The 15,710-nt window shown below is 42.5% G+C and overlaps 1 protein-coding gene across 2 annotated transcripts in view; it reads left to right on the plus strand.

Annotated features, from left to right (window-relative positions):
- dlgap1b (discs, large (Drosophila) homolog-associated protein 1b) overlaps positions 1–15,428 on the plus strand; it is a 269,804-nt gene extending 254,376 nt beyond the window's left edge. Inside the window, exons 10-13 of one of the 2 annotated variants that reach the window (XM_031835966.1) lie at positions 3,305–3,729; positions 4,668–4,759; positions 6,869–7,021; positions 11,444–15,428. In XM_031835966.1, the coding sequence (XP_031691826.1) occupies positions 3,305–3,729; positions 4,668–4,759; positions 6,869–7,021; positions 11,444–11,662 (889 nt within the window). In that variant the 3' untranslated portion in view covers positions 11,663–15,428. Of the gene's footprint in view, positions 1–3,304; positions 3,730–4,667; positions 4,760–6,868; positions 7,022–11,128 lie in introns of both variants that reach the window. The other variant, XM_031835967.1, reaches the window with a different exon arrangement.
- The last annotated feature ends 282 nt before the right edge of the window (positions 15,429–15,710 follow it).

Below are 15,710 nucleotides of genomic sequence, written 5' to 3' on the forward strand. Positions count from 1 at the left end.
GCTGAATACAGCACTACCCATTTCAATCTAACTTCAAATCCTCATTCAAACAGCAACTACTCTACAGAGATGTTCCGACTTATGTCATGACCCCACAGGGGCGGCAGGGTAGCCTAGTGGTTAGAGTGTTGCAAGTTCAAATCCCCAAGCTGACAAGGTACAAATCTGTCGTTCTGCCCCTGAACAGGCAGTTAACCCACTGTTCCTAGGCCGTCATTGAAAATAAGAATTTGTTCTTAACTGACTTGCCTAGTTAAATAAAGGTAAAATAAAAAAATTCCATATGGTCAACTCATGGCAGCAAATGGGGTAGGTGAAGGTTGGATTTTTTTTTTCACGGCTGGCTTTGCAGTCAATAGTGGTCCTAGTTTTCAAATCATATTGTCCTCAACCCACTTTGACCGCCTTGAAAGGTCAGAGCCAGTCAGACCTTCTACTGCTTTATGGTCCTGTCAAAGAGGACAAAGGGACAGAGAAATGGACTGCGACTCTAATGGAACCCTATTCCCTACATAGTGCACAATTTTGACCAGGACCCAGAGATCTCTGTTCAAAAAGCTCTGGTCAAAAGTAATGCACTATAAAAGGTGCCATTTGGGATACACACATGACATGCAGGATCCATTAATATGCCTGGGACTCCTAGCGATCCCTCCTACTGATGCGTTTCAGTTCTTAGTGCTAAGCATTTTACGTTTTGACACAAAACTGGGATTGGGCTTATCCAGAATTAGCCCGGAACAAACTAGGAGCTAAGAGAAGAATACAATACAATATACAAGTTCCACTGTAGCCACAATCCAGACTGAGAGTCATCCAGTCTTGGAGCAGCTTTTCCCCCAGTTGGCGAGCAGAGCAGAACAGAGTAGCGCAGAGCAGAACCGAGCACAACAGAGCGGAGCAGAGCAGAGCAGAGTAGAATACAACAGAGCAGAGCAGGCCGCCCTTAACCCCTGAAGTAATTTACAAGGCCCTGTGAAGGACTCCACCTTACTGCACTGTAAAAATAACCTGTGTTGCTTTTGTCTTCTCTCCCTACTGCCACCCTCTCTCTCACTCTCCATAACTCCCTCTTTCCTTACTCCACCCCTCTCGCTCTCTCTCTCACTTCCTTCCCTCCCTCTTCCCTTCTCTCTTTTTTCTCTGTCCCTGTCACTCCCTCATCTCATTCCCTACTCAACCCCCCCCCCCCTCTCTCTCTCGCGCTTGTGTTTGGCCTTGCCCCTCTCTGCCCTGACACAGACAGGAAGTTGCTAGGAGGGAGCCTGAGATCATTATGACTACACACCTGATCAGAGCAGTTACTCTTTAACAGCTGCGAGCACACACACACACACACACACACACACACACACACACACACACACACACACAGGCGCTGGTAGCCCTCCACTGTGAGTGTGTTTGTTCTCTCCTGCTCCTCTCCCCCTCTTGCTCTCTGTTCATGAAAGAAGGGAGATTAATGGAGCAGAGGAGGTATAGATAAATGGGTGAAGTGGAGGAGGAGGGACTGGCCAGAGATGGGGTGAGGCTGATGGATGGAGTGACTTCAGGGTCTGTGTGTGTGTGTCACCCTGTGAGCAGGTCATGTCAGAGAGAGAGAGAGCGAGAGAATGATTTTCTGTCATTCATGTCAGCAGGGCTGTGGCGGTCACAAAATGTTGTCAACCGGTAATTGTCAAGTAAATAATTGCCGGTCTCACTGTAATAGACAGAAATTAACATAAATATATTAAGCATCTCCTGGCTCCACACACAGCCTACAAGCCACTGATGCAGACCTTTGGAACATCTACATTAAGAACAAATCTAATAAATCCAGGAAATATAACCTACACATTCACAATAAATCCATTATTTATTTTAGACAGGTTTAACGAGACATGATATGAAGAAAATGTTGTCTATTTCAGATTAACAGGATAGCATACTCTGAGTTGTCCTTATGTTAGGTCCTGATCTGGCTATGCCATATGGCTGTAGGCTACACTTGTTCATTTAGCAGACAATATTTGCTTAGAATTCCGTGGCAAAACGTCAGTACAGAGACAAAGTGGAGTCGCAATTCAACGGCTAAGACCCAAGACGAATGTGACAAGGTCTACAGACAATCACAGACTACAAAGAGAAAACCAGCCACGTCGCGGACACCGACGTCTTGTGCTTCCGTACTTACTAAACACCTTCTTCGCCCGCTTTGAGGATAACACAGTGCCACCGACGCGGCCCGCTACAAAGGACTATAGGCTCTCCTTCTCCACGGCCGACGTGAGTAAGACATTTAAGCGGGTTAACCCTCGCAAGGCTGCTGGCCCAGACGGCATCCCTAGCCGTGTACCCAGAGCATGTGCAGACCAGTAATCAGGCCTACTACACGTGGAATTTGACTGCCCTACAGTGTTTAGTGTTAGTGTTTATCTTGCATCCTGTTGTAGCCTGCTGGTGTCCTTGGCTGCTGTCTGTCCACTCATTGTGCATTCAGTTGGTACCTCTCTCTCTAACACTCCCCTCCTCTGGCAAGCCGCGTGTGCGTGCGTGCGTCCGTGTGCATATTTTGAAAAGTTATTATTTACTACAGTATACTACAACATTCTATACTAAGTAGTACACATGATCGAGGGACACAACAGGGTGTAGTATAGTATTCTACAGTATACAACAGTTTACTACAGAATTCTATAGTAAGTATTGTAGTATTTTATAGTAAACTGTAGTAAAAAATGGCGCGTGAGAGAGAGCATGTGAATGATTTTCTGTCATTTATCTGTTTATCTTGTATCCTGTTGTAGTCTGCTGGTGTCCTCTGGTTGCTGGCTGTCCACTAATTGTACATTTAGTTGGCACTTCTCTCTAGCACTGGGGGTGTGTGTGTGTGTGTGTGCGTGCGTGTGTGTGTGCGTGCCCATCTGTGTATTTTGAAAAGATGTTATCTGTGTGCAAGTGTGTGACTTTGTGGCTGTGTGTTGGCACTTTGCTCAGAGAGACTTGGCAAGAGGAGTCTTACAGGGGCACAAAGCCTCTCAGGCTAAATCAAAGCTGCACCCCAAGCTGTACAGCAGGGCCCTGAGGGTGGGTGTATGTTATCTCTAAGACTTAGCCCTACAGCAGGGCACGGTGACTGATGAGGCCACGCTCCATCGCTTCTGAATCAGCCAGGTGACCAAACGCCCCCATGACACCACTCGCAAACACCCCACACCTGTCCGATCTGATCTGGGATCTGTGTTGATATACTAAGCCCGCATGTCTTCTATTAACCCCACATCCACTAACTCTGATCTCTAATCTGTGGTTCTCTTTCCAGTTACCGCAGGATGACCAGGTCCAACAGTGTGACCACGGCGGTCCAAGCCGACCTAGACGACCCTGACTACTGTCCCGTCGACGCCCCAGAGATGGTGATACGCCACTCGGCCACCATGCCCCGCCAGTACTCCCAGGACGCCGCCACCTCTACCGTCTCCATCCAGGGCTCGGGCAACCACTACCACGCCCTGACTGTGGAGGAGTACGGCGAGGTGGGTTTGGACCCATCCATCCTGCCCCCGCCAGACCCCTGGATGGATCAGGTGGAAGACCCCATGGAGGTGGTGGTGGGGGGACGGGGGTTGATGTGTTCCAGGGACGGGAGGTGGTTCCTGAAGCTTCTTCAGGCCGAGATGGAGCGCATGGAGGGCTGGTGCCGGCAGATGGAGCAGGACGAGATGGAGAACGAGCTGCCGGAGGAGAGTGAGTGGGACAACACACGTGCATGTACATAAACAACATCAACCAATGGATATGGAGCTGAATATGTGCGAACGGGAGCAAAAGCGGTGCATTAGGGGTAGTGAGTCAGTAGAATCACTTCTCTCTCTCTCTCTTCGTATTTTTGGGTGATGTTGACCTGAAGGCATAGGAACTATTGTGCAATTTGAGAGACACTGCCATGGCATTCATAGCAGCGAGCCACAATGCCTGCTTGTTGCCTGCTATCTCCTCTGCAGACATAGTCATCAATAGGGAGCTAGCTGCTGGACGGGTCCGGCCATACATCTGTCCTGTAGATAAACAGTATAATGACCTCTCACAGCAATGCTCAATGGGGGTTTTCATGCTCAAACTCACTTAATAAGCTCCTCAAGCCTGCTGCCAGCTCCATAGCTCCACACTATCAGTGCCACACTGACACTCTCTGCATCCCAAATGGCATCCTATTTCCAATATAGGCCCCACTGGGCTCTGGTCAAAAGTAATGCACTAAATAGGGATTAGGGTGTCATTTGGGACACATGGGCACAATGTGGTAGACTTTATTCGGCTTGAATACTATTCCTTAGATTTGTCCCTAGTGACATAACTTATTTCTTCCTTTACTGCTAATGCATTATTTCCGATGGAGAGAACACATGGTTACAGTAGGTGAAGGGCGACTGTCTGCTGGGCAGCCCTTGACTAGTGATTCTGCAGTGTATTTTCCCCCTAATTTGAGGTTGCGTATGAGACAGGAGGCTGGTTTTCTACATCCCCAACTCAATGTCATGTTAGGAGGTATGTTTATTTGGTGTGCAGGATAAACATTCCCCTTCTCATCAGAATTCACAGTTTAGGTTCCCAGTTCCCTCTCTCCACATATTTATAGCCTTGCACTCATCAAAGGCAAAGTCTGTGTGTGTGTGTTTCCGCAGTACTGGGGAAGATCCGCAGTGCTATAGGGAGTGCCCAGCTACTTATGTCTCAGAAGTTCCAGCAGTTTCGGGAGCTGTGTAAGGATAATCAGGTATGTAAAACACACACACACACACACACACACACACACACACTGCAGAGTTAGTGTACTGTGTCAGCAAGCCCATCAGAGCCAACTGTCACATAATGTGATGATCTATACAAGCTTATAATTGACACTGTGTCAGGCCAAACACTGCTATGCATGCAAATTCTAGCTGGATAGTAGTCTAGTCTATCACCACTCACCACTCAAAGCATAATAACTTTGAAGTGTGGAGGGACAAGGTGAAATAGTCCCAGACTAGTATGCTGATGACATACTGATAGGAAAATTGGAATGGTTCCAAGTCCAACACAGTCCTGTGCAAAGCCATATGTTCAGAGAGTTCAGACAACTTTTAGAATGGGTGCCATGTCAGAGCCTTTGAGCATTCCATTTATTCATTCATCAGTATTTGGAAATCTTGTTTTTGTTCTCTACATTCAGTTACATAGCATTGTTTAAAAATCTGAAAATTCCATGAAGTGCTTTTGGTAAATGGGTCGTTCTTGAATTGCAATGGCATTTGGGCATAGCATTTTGGAAAATAATTCTTGATTTGTATTTATTTATATGGATCTGGGTGCATCTTCCCATTCTAAGTCAACTAATATGGTAGCTTAATTACTGTAAATAATTTGTATCATTATGATAACATTGTGCCACAAGTAGGAATAGTAAGTAAACGTACAAATTAGGATTCTGTGAAATGGATGCCACAAATGCTCATATCTAAGGTCATCAATCATTTACAGGTATTTTTTTTGCGGGGGTGTGTGGTACACCAGTGGTGTTCAGGTGTGTCGGCCGTGCCCACTAATTGGCCACACCTGATCTTAATGAGTTTCCTTTTGAAATGTGGTCTGTTTGAATAGACTAAAATAAATAGCTTTGCATGCGTAAAAAAAAAACATGGAATGCTAGCTCGATTAAGGCAGCCCCCCGCACCTCTTTGATTCAGAGGGGCTGGGTTAAATGTGGAAGACACATTTCAGTTGAATGCATTCAGTTGAACAACTGACTAGGTATCTCCCTTTCACTTTCCCATCCTGGTGCTGCAGTAGACTAATTCAATGTATAGAGAACCAAAGATCATAAGTTCAAATCTCACTGACGACATGACACAATAAAAAAAAAAAGGTGTGTAATTCACATGATTCATTAACTAAGGAAATGAATTTCCATGTGTCCTATCTGTGTTTGGAGTTCAAAAAAGTTAGCTTATTTTGGGTTATCTGTGTTATTAAAAGTCTTATTGAAACATTCAGTGAAGGTTTTAAGGAGGTTATTCTAAAACATCCAAATAACCTATCATTTCAGTTCTAAGAGCGTTAATAAAACCTCCCAGGGAAACTTTCAAGGAAGCAGAGTTAAACGTTCTCAGAACCTCCCTGCAACCTAAAAAGGTATGTTCACAGAACAGACAAAAAAATTGTAAAAACATTTTCAGTTTCCCCAGTCAGGAAACTAACAGTTTTGTTCCCACAACCATTGTAAAAAATAACACATTTCAAGGAACCATATGTGCTAGCTGGGTAGCTGTAATTGGCAGAGATTTTTGGACCTCTTCTTTTTTATTGGTCTATTTACCTCCAAAATGCCATCCAACTAAAACAGGCACTAAAAGGGCTTTATCATCATTTTCACTATTTCATAGTATCATTCCAACCTCATAGTGTGGAAATATAAACGCAACATGGGAAAATCACATTTATGATTAATCATTTTCCTCACAATGTTAGTTCCCTCCATTTATATTTTACCTCCCCAAAACATGTCACTATACTCTACACATCCCTCCTGGGACAAGCCAATTTGCTTACCCTAAGTACTTTAAACAATGCATAAACAAAGTTTTTCAGTATAAATGACTTACTTGCATTATGTTTATCATTGATAAACAGTTCAATAGATAGCAAAACATGTTGTGTGACTGTAATTCATTTCAGTGTTTTTCATGGTTACAAAGGCGAGGGACGCAAATGCCACCACAATTCTAGAACGGCCCGAATATGAGGAGCCAACATGGCTGCCATAGAATTATGTTGTGCCATGTAAAGGCAAGAACCTCAGTGTCCAAACTCTAAACTCTATACTGAAACTCTCTGTGTGTATCAGAACCCCAATTCCCACCCGAGGCCCAGTTCCCAGGATCTAGCAGGCTTCTGGGACATGCTGCAGCTGTCCATCGAGAACATCAGCCTGAAATTTGATGAGCTCCACCAACTCAAAGCCAACAACTGGAAACCCCTGGACCCCCCAGAGATAAAGGTATCACTCAATGTAGTGGACCCTATAGACCAGATCCACCTTAAAGGGATAGTTCACCCAAATTACTAAATGGCATATTGGTTATACTGTAAGCAATCTATAAGCAACGTGTGAGAGTAATCCATGCATTGGTTTTGTTTATCTGGCCACTGTCTCCAAATGCTAACTTTTTTAAATTTCTGTCCACCAGAACAGTGCATTCGTAAAGTATTCAGACCCCTTGACTTTTTTCACATTTTGTTATGTTACAGCCTTATTCTAAGATGGATTAAATATTTTTTTCCTCATCTATCTACACAGAATACCCCATAATGACAAAGAAAAAAATGTTTTTTAGAAATGTTTGCTCATTTATTTGTATTTTATATTATATTTACATCTGAAATATGACATTTACAAGTATTCAGACCCTATACTCTTTATTTGTACTATTTTCTACATTTTAGAATAATAGTGAAGACATCAAAACTATGAAATAACACATTTGGAATCATGTAGTAACCAAAAAAGTGTTAAATTAATTCTTCAAAGTAGCCACCGCTTGCCTTGATGACAGCACACTATTGGCATTCGCTCAACCAGCTTCACCTGGAATGCTTTTCCAACAGTCTTGAAGGAGTTCCCACAGGGTAGCCTAGTGGTTAGAGTGTTGGACTAGTAACCGAAAGGTTGCAAGTTCAAATCCCCAAGCTGACAAAGGTACAAATCTGTCGTTCTGCCCCTGAACAGGCAGTTAACCCACTGTTCCTAGGCTGTAATTGAAAATAAGAATTTGTTCTTAACTGACTTGCCTAGTAAAATAAAGGTAAAATTTAAAAAAAATAAAAATATGCTGAGCACTTGTTGGCTGCTTTTCCTTCACTCTTCAGTCCAACTCATCCCAAACCATCTCAATTGGGTTGAGGTCAGGTTGATTGTGGAGGCCAGGTCATCTGATGCAGTCCTCCATCACTCTCCTTCTTGGTCATATAGCCCTTACACAGCCTGAAGGTGTGTTGGGTCATTGTCTTGTTGAAAAACAAATGATAGTTCCACTAAGCCCAAACCAGATGGGATGACATATCGCTGCAGAATGCTGTGGTAGCCATGCTGGCTAAGTGTGCCTTGAATTCTAAATAAATCACTGACAGTGTCACCAGCGAAGCACCCCCACACCATCACAACTCCTCCTCCATGTTTCACGGTGTGAACCACACATGCGGAGGTCATCCGTTCACCTACTCTGCATCTCACAAAGACATGGCGGTCGGAACCAAAAATCGCAAATTTGGACTCAGCAGACCAAAGGACAGATTTCCACCGGTTTAATGTCCATTGCTCGTGTTTCTTGGCCCAAACAAATCTGTTCTTCTTATTGGTGCCCTTTAGTGGTGGTTACTTTGCAGCAATTTGACCATGAAGGCCTGATTCACGCAGTCTCCTCTGAACAGTGTATGTTGAGATATGTCTGTTACTTGATCTCTGTGAAGCATTTATTTGGGCTGAAATTTCTAAGGCTGGTAACTCTAATGAACTTATCCTCTGCAGCGCAGGTAACCCTGGGTCTTCCTTTCCTGTCGCAGTCCTCATCAGAGCCAGTTTCATCATAGCGCTTGATGATTTTTGTGACTGCACTTGATGGAACTTTCAAAGTTCTTGAAATGTTCAAAATTGACTAACTTTCATGTTCTAAAGTAATAATGGACTGTCGGTTCTCTTTGCCAATTTGAGCTGTTCTTGGCAAAGTAGGAACTTGATATGTTACCAAATAGGGCTATCTTCTGTATACCACCCCTGCCTTGTCACAACACAACTGATTGTCTCAAATACTTTAAGAAGAAAATAATTGACATAAATTAACTTTTAATAAGGCACACCTGTTAATTGAAATCTATTCCAGGTGGCTACCTCATGAAAAATCTTAAATATAAAATATATTTTGATTTGTTTCACACTTTTTGGGTTATTTCATAGTTTTGATGTCTTCACAAGTGTTCTATAATGTAGATAATAGTTAAAATAAAGAAAAACCCTTGAATGAATAGGTGTGTCCAAACTTTTGACTGGTACTGTAGACCAAGGGGTTCTTAAACTTTTTCAGCCTGGGACCCAAATGAGAAATTCTGTGTTTTCCTGGGACCCAAGCTAAGGAAAATATGCAACTATACATAATTATCTGTACATTTCATTGCCCTTATGCCTAAAAAAAAAGCAATATAGACAAAAACAAATAACAATGAAATACCCATAAATATTTTCATGTTTATTTTTCCACAATTAAAACACTCTTACATACCTGTCTAGGTTGGAACTGTTGCAGTTAAAAAACAATAAATAATTTAATTCTGAACTGGAATTAACAGATTGATCACATCACACAGATGTATAACAGAACACACACACACACACAAACACAGGCTTTTTGATCGTTCAAACCTAAGCTTACTGTATAAATGATTGTTGATAGAAAGTCTAGGTTGGAACTGCTGCTGTTAAAAAGCTTTTTTTAATATTCTGAACTGGTTGAAGTTTTCAACAAGCATGTGTATTCTGGGATCAGTTTTTAACAGTGCAACACTGAGGTGACGCTCAGCATTGAGACTGTTTCTGTACTTGAGAACCCTGACTTGCATAGGTATGTGGTGCCAAACTGGATCAGAACATCTACTGCTTTCTCAGTCAGGCAGGAGTCTGCTTCCTGCTGCAGATGAGCAACCCAGAACTGTGTGAGAGTTTGCCTCAAAAAGCATATCGCTTCAATCCGTCTTTTCCAGTTCAGAATAAAAAGTATTACTTGTAACAGCAACAGTTCCAACCTAGACTTGTTTTCAGCAATCATTTATACAGTAAGATGTACAGTAGGCCTGAATTTTTCATCTTCATCTATACTGTTTCTTAGGGTTGCACTTTCAGTAGCTAGTTAGCTTGATTTGGCTAACGTTAGCTATTAGCTGTGTAACGTTACAAGGCCAGGGGATTGTTTGAAAGATAAACTCACATCTACTACTATGAGAGATAGTACTCCCCTATTTCTGCTTATCATCGCCATAAAATGACAACAATGCCTTGTTAGTTGACTTACTTTTCCACTTTATTAATTTGTTTCGTTTTGAGACTCATTACTACGCACTTCCCCACACAAAACACATTGTCCTTGTTATTTCTCAAAGTTTGTATGAAAGAGACACAAATTCTTCACTGTATCTGCGTTTCATGACGATTGAGCTCAGTCAGAACTTGTGGCTAGCATGAGTCCATTTCATGACAGCGGTGAGTGATGGCGAGTGGGAATAACAAGTCAGTGGCTTGAACCACAGCGCTGCAACGTGTGGGTCGCGGAATGATCTTCAAGAAAACAGCAGAAAAAAAGATCTGGTAAACCGCGAAGCACATGGGCATCTCCCTCTACCTCTCGCACTCGAGCAGCTGCCAAACTGAGCAGAGACCGCTGCTAAGCAGAGAGCGCACTGAACCGAGAGCGCAGTTGTACTTGGCCAAATCAATTCCAGTAATTAATGAAATAATTATACATTTAGGTCGCGACCCATCATTAACAGGTCCGTACTTTAACAGAGCCATACTTTACGAAACTCTGCTGTAGACAAGTGTGTGCCTTTCCAAATAATATCCAATCAGAATTGACCAAACATGGGTCTGAATACTTATGTAAATAAGTTATTTCTGTTATTATTTGTAATAAATTAGAAAATATTTAGAAAAACCTGTTTTCGCTTTATCATTATGGGGTATTGTGTGTAGATCTATGAGGATTTTTTGCATTTAATCCATTTTAGAATAAGGCTGTAATGTAACAGAATTTGGAAAAGGGGAAGGGGTCTGAATCCCTTCCGAATGCACTATGTAATTTTGTAAATTGGGTGAACTATCCCTTTAAAGCCTGGAAGTAATGCAATAGAATGAAGCACAAAATTTGCCCTGCATGCTTCTACTTTCACTGTTATTCAAATATGTTCCAAGCTTTTTAATGTCCAAAGTTACTATAGATTTTGGTTCAATGTAGCATGAGAGTGTTGTAATGTATGTCATTTTATTGTTGTGAAGTTGTGCGATAGCCTGCCTGACGTGACTGCCTATCTGTTGTATTTTTGATTGTTTTGTTGTTGACAGTGAGCTGGGTTTTGAGAAGTCAGTCTACCTGCCATGCACCTTGGGGCCTAGCTGACCTCGCTGGCCGCTCTTACCCTACGCACATGGCCGCCTACCTACAGCCGTGCACTCTCACAAAATGGCCACCACAACCATCAACCATAACCTCACTCACGTGAACCCTGTTGCATGCTCTCACACCATGCAAACTCCAACAAAATGCTGATGTCATGCACTCTCTAACCCCACACAAAATGGCTGACATTGTGCCCCTACTGCCAGAGGCACAGAGGATGGCCTGTAACTGTAGTTGTTTGTCCTCCCCCGTCCATCCAGGAGAGAAGGTTTGCCCCTCCAGTGCCAAAGAAGCCCCACAAGGGCCACCCTCCCCTGGCCAGGGACCGTTCTCTGGAGAGCTCCGAGAGACAGCGCCTGGAGGCTCGCAAACGCCTGCTAGCCGCCAAGCGGGCGCTCTCGGTCCGACAGAGCTCGGTCACCGAGAGAGCAGCAGACAGTATCGAGATCTACATCCCAGAGGCCCAGACCAGATTATGAGACACACACAGACAAAGACACACACACACACAGACAGAGACACACACACACAAACCGACACACCTTCAAAGGTACACACACACACGCACCGAGTGACACTGTCAAGACACTCATCTGCACAGAATGGCGAGGGTAGGGTGCTTGTAATATAATCACATTTATCGACTTCCACAAAATCGGTCACAGCAGCCGGTGGAGTGAGAATATTGTATATTTATTAACTTTTCCTCTTCTCTCCATTTGAACCTCCCCTTGAACTTTCAGCTTTTCATGTAGCTCCCCCCACTCCTTACTCCCAAAGATGTTTCTTCTTGTGATGGCAACTCTTCTTACCGATGTTCCACCAACCAAAAGGCCTGTTGTCACCCAAACAGGTGTACCAGTACCACGGTATTGATGCATAATGTATAATTTTTCTGATTCATTGGAACAGAAGGGCGGTTAGGGAGGGAGGGGAAGTGTACTAGTGGGTATAGACCGAGCGCTGTCAAGGCATACTAGCTAATCCTGTTGGGTGTCAGACAGCCTGAGACAGTGGCTTGTGTCCCACATGACACCCTATTCCTTAAATAGTCCACTACTTTTGTGAATTACCTAGTCAAAAGCAGTGCACCACATAGAAAACAGGGTGCCATTTGGAATTCAGGCCAGCCTCTCTCCTCTGGTGACCCTGGGGGAGGCTGTTATTGTGACTCACAACACAATGACAGCAGACAATAGAGAAACCCAGTCTCTACTCCCCTGTTGGATGCTACTGTCACAGGATTTATAACACACACATACACACATGTGCAAGCACACGCACTCACACACACACACACACACCTGTTCTCGAGAGTGGTAATTGACCTAAACCTGTTTGAGTAGTTAGGAGAGAACACCTGAGACATATCTAAGACCTTCTGCAGACACAGTACAAGGCATCAAGACATCTATGTAGCAGCGACCATTGCAACTGTCAGTTTTAAATTAATTTAGGAGTCAATTCGATGTGAGTTGACTCAGTCATGCGTTGACGTCAATGGGAGACTAAGTACAAATGTCACTTAAGTATAACTTAGGATTCGCCTCTTATTATTGAAATCCAGGCAACAGCAGATCTATAACTCTTGGCGTTAAAATCACACACCAAAAAAAAAACATTTTTGGCGAAGAAACAATGATTGGTTTTGATGCAACACCTATATGTTCTATTGGAGCCACTTACTTTTATCACTCCTTGTTTTGTTATTGCATGTAAAACCGCAAAGCCGAGAGACAGTAGCTGGATCAACACAGTCAGAAGGTGTTCGATGTAGACAATAATATCAATGTGCAAAAATGACTTCGAATTGTAAAATCCAAACCTTTTATAAAATGGGATTTGGGTAAAAGGAGTAGCGTAGTGATTGATAGTACTTACCAATAATCAATACAGGTCTTTGTAGAGTAACCCCAAAAAAATAACTCAAAACAAGAAAGCCGGTATGTGTCGGACAATTACACTATTCTTCGTGTTTCTCCAAATGCAGTCTGTCCAGTTGGAGGAACAGTGGCTTGATTCTGCTGCACTCTATGTCTGACCTTTATGGGTTATAGGTCACAGGGTCACGTCAATCTGTCTACCCCCAGATGTGGTAGGATTCTGGGGGCCGACAGCACCAATCCTGTCTGGCAGTCAGGTATGGAGTTAGGTGGGCTCATGACAAGCTCTCAGAGAGAGGTCAGTGCTACGAAATCAGGGTCTGCCAGAAACAAAAGTGGTGATATTGTGTGTGTGTGTGTGTGTGTGTGTGTGTGTGTGTGTGTGTGTGTGTGTGTGTGTGCACGCGCCCGTGCGTGTTTGCGAGAGCGGGTGTATGTGTGTATGGGAGGATATGTGTGTTAAAGTGTTTCTGAAGTGCTTCCTATTTTTCAAGGTCCAAACGGGCCTTTCTTTTCACTATGTACAGTATGTGTCCCAAACGGCACCCTTTTGCCTATATAATTCACTACTTTTGACCAGGGCTCATAGGGCTCTGGTCAAAAGTAATGCACTATGTAGGGAACAGGGTACCATTTGGGAGGCAACCTGTGACTAACGTAGCAGAAGCCACATACTGTTAGTACTTTCCTAAACAGGCCCTGCCTATCATTTTCAACGGAGCGATATATGCCTGTACAAAGACATTAACTGAAGAACATATTGCTACATTATACGCATGCTGACACGAGCTAATTGATATGTTGTCATTTCATTCTTGTAGTTTTTGACTTATTTTACTCTGTTTATCATATCGTGCTGAGAATATCATTTGTCCCTAAGAAAAAAAATCACCTAATACTGATGTTCCTTTACTTTAAGGCACCCTTTATGAAGGATGCCTTAATGTAGTGTTTCCGTTGTTGTATATGACAAGGTATTTTGTTATTCTATCAAAAAAGGGACAGTGGGAATTATTTTCTTCTTACATCTATGTACTGTCTCAGCATCCAAGCTGACCTTCAACCATTTGAAAGTAATATGAAAATAATATAGGGTTTTAAGTTGAATGGTGTTTTATATCCACTATTTCTGTATTAATCCTCAGAAACAGATTATTACTGTTTATTATTATTATTATGCACTGATAAGGCCCATATGCTGTGTTTATTGATTATTATGATTTTCTTTTTCGCTCTATGAAATGAAAGACACCTTTTATTCTGTTTCGGTAATCAGCCTTAATTTATAATGTGATAGTCGAGCACAAATCAGCCTCAGGGGAAGAAAAATACATTGTATGTGTGTGTGTGTGGGGGGGGGGGGGTGTAACCCATGAAAAGGCGGTAAACGGTAAACATACCCAGTCAACAGAGGGTGCGTCCCAAATGGCACCTTATTCCCTACACCGTGCACTACTTTATATGGAATAGGGTGCCATTGGGGACGCACACCTGAACATTACAGGTCTGCGGTTTAACGGTTCAGATCAACGTCTCATGATTGATTCCTTCGTCAAAAGACAGTTGCTACGTCTTCTCTGCAACTCCAATCAGTTTGCATTTTCTTCATATGAAGTCAGCTACTCGTATGGGTGAGACAATCTTGAACTCACGGTCTTGGTTATAATCTTTTAAGGTGTGTGGGTGTTATTAAGCTATATTGAAACTGGTTTGACATAGCTAGCGTTTTGTGAAATTGGGTAACTGTTACCAAACAAGGACAAAATTCCTGCTCTCCACGTATATGAGAAACATGTTCATGATTGAAGTTTAGAGAAAAGTCCAATTTGATTGTGATGGAACGCATGTGACGAAGTAACTCAGCTGTATGATATTTAAATTTTTTAGTAACAATGTATTTTAGAGAGAATATTGAGAAGGTAACAATGGTTATGTACCTTTTTGCCCATTAGGTTTTAAGGTAATTTAATACAAATTGTGATGCTCTTTATATTTTTATTTCACCTTTTTATTATAATCAATTCAAATGTCAGTCAAATTATGACGTTATTTATGGTTATTATAGTAACATATCAAAACCCTGACATTGCAGGGAGATTACAGGAAGTGGGAAAGAATGTTGGATTGTGGGAAATGCCAAACTCAAGACTTTAACCAATCCTGGAGGATGCTTATGATGTAGTCCATGTATAGGCATACAACCATTAAAATGAACATTTGTAAATAAATGAATGTTTCCCTATGTAAAAACAATCAAAAAACATATTAGGCAGATATACATTTTGTAATTAATGTTATTACACTGTTGATGTTATGGCACGTGTACGGAACTAGATCAGCATTAAAAACCTTGCCATCATCATACGCTAACCTAGTTGTGTTTATTGACATCATACGCTAACCTAGTTGTGTTTATTGAAATGCACGCTGCACATGTTTTCACTTACAACATAAGACAGATTTAAATAGTTACTGTCAATCTCCTCATGCAGAGGTGGGCCCTATAACTACGTAGTTGTAAGGCCTTGGTTTTGCCTCGTCACTCCTACACCACATGGAGGCTTAGTCCTGAATGGCCCCCTATTCCCTTTATAGTGCACTACTTTTGACCAGTGCCCGATTAGGGACGCAGAGATGTATGGTG

The sequence above is a fragment of the Oncorhynchus kisutch genome, linkage group LG11 (assembly GCF_002021735.2).
Source record: "Oncorhynchus kisutch isolate 150728-3 linkage group LG11, Okis_V2, whole genome shotgun sequence".
NCBI lineage: Eukaryota > Metazoa > Chordata > Actinopteri > Salmoniformes > Salmonidae > Oncorhynchus > Oncorhynchus kisutch.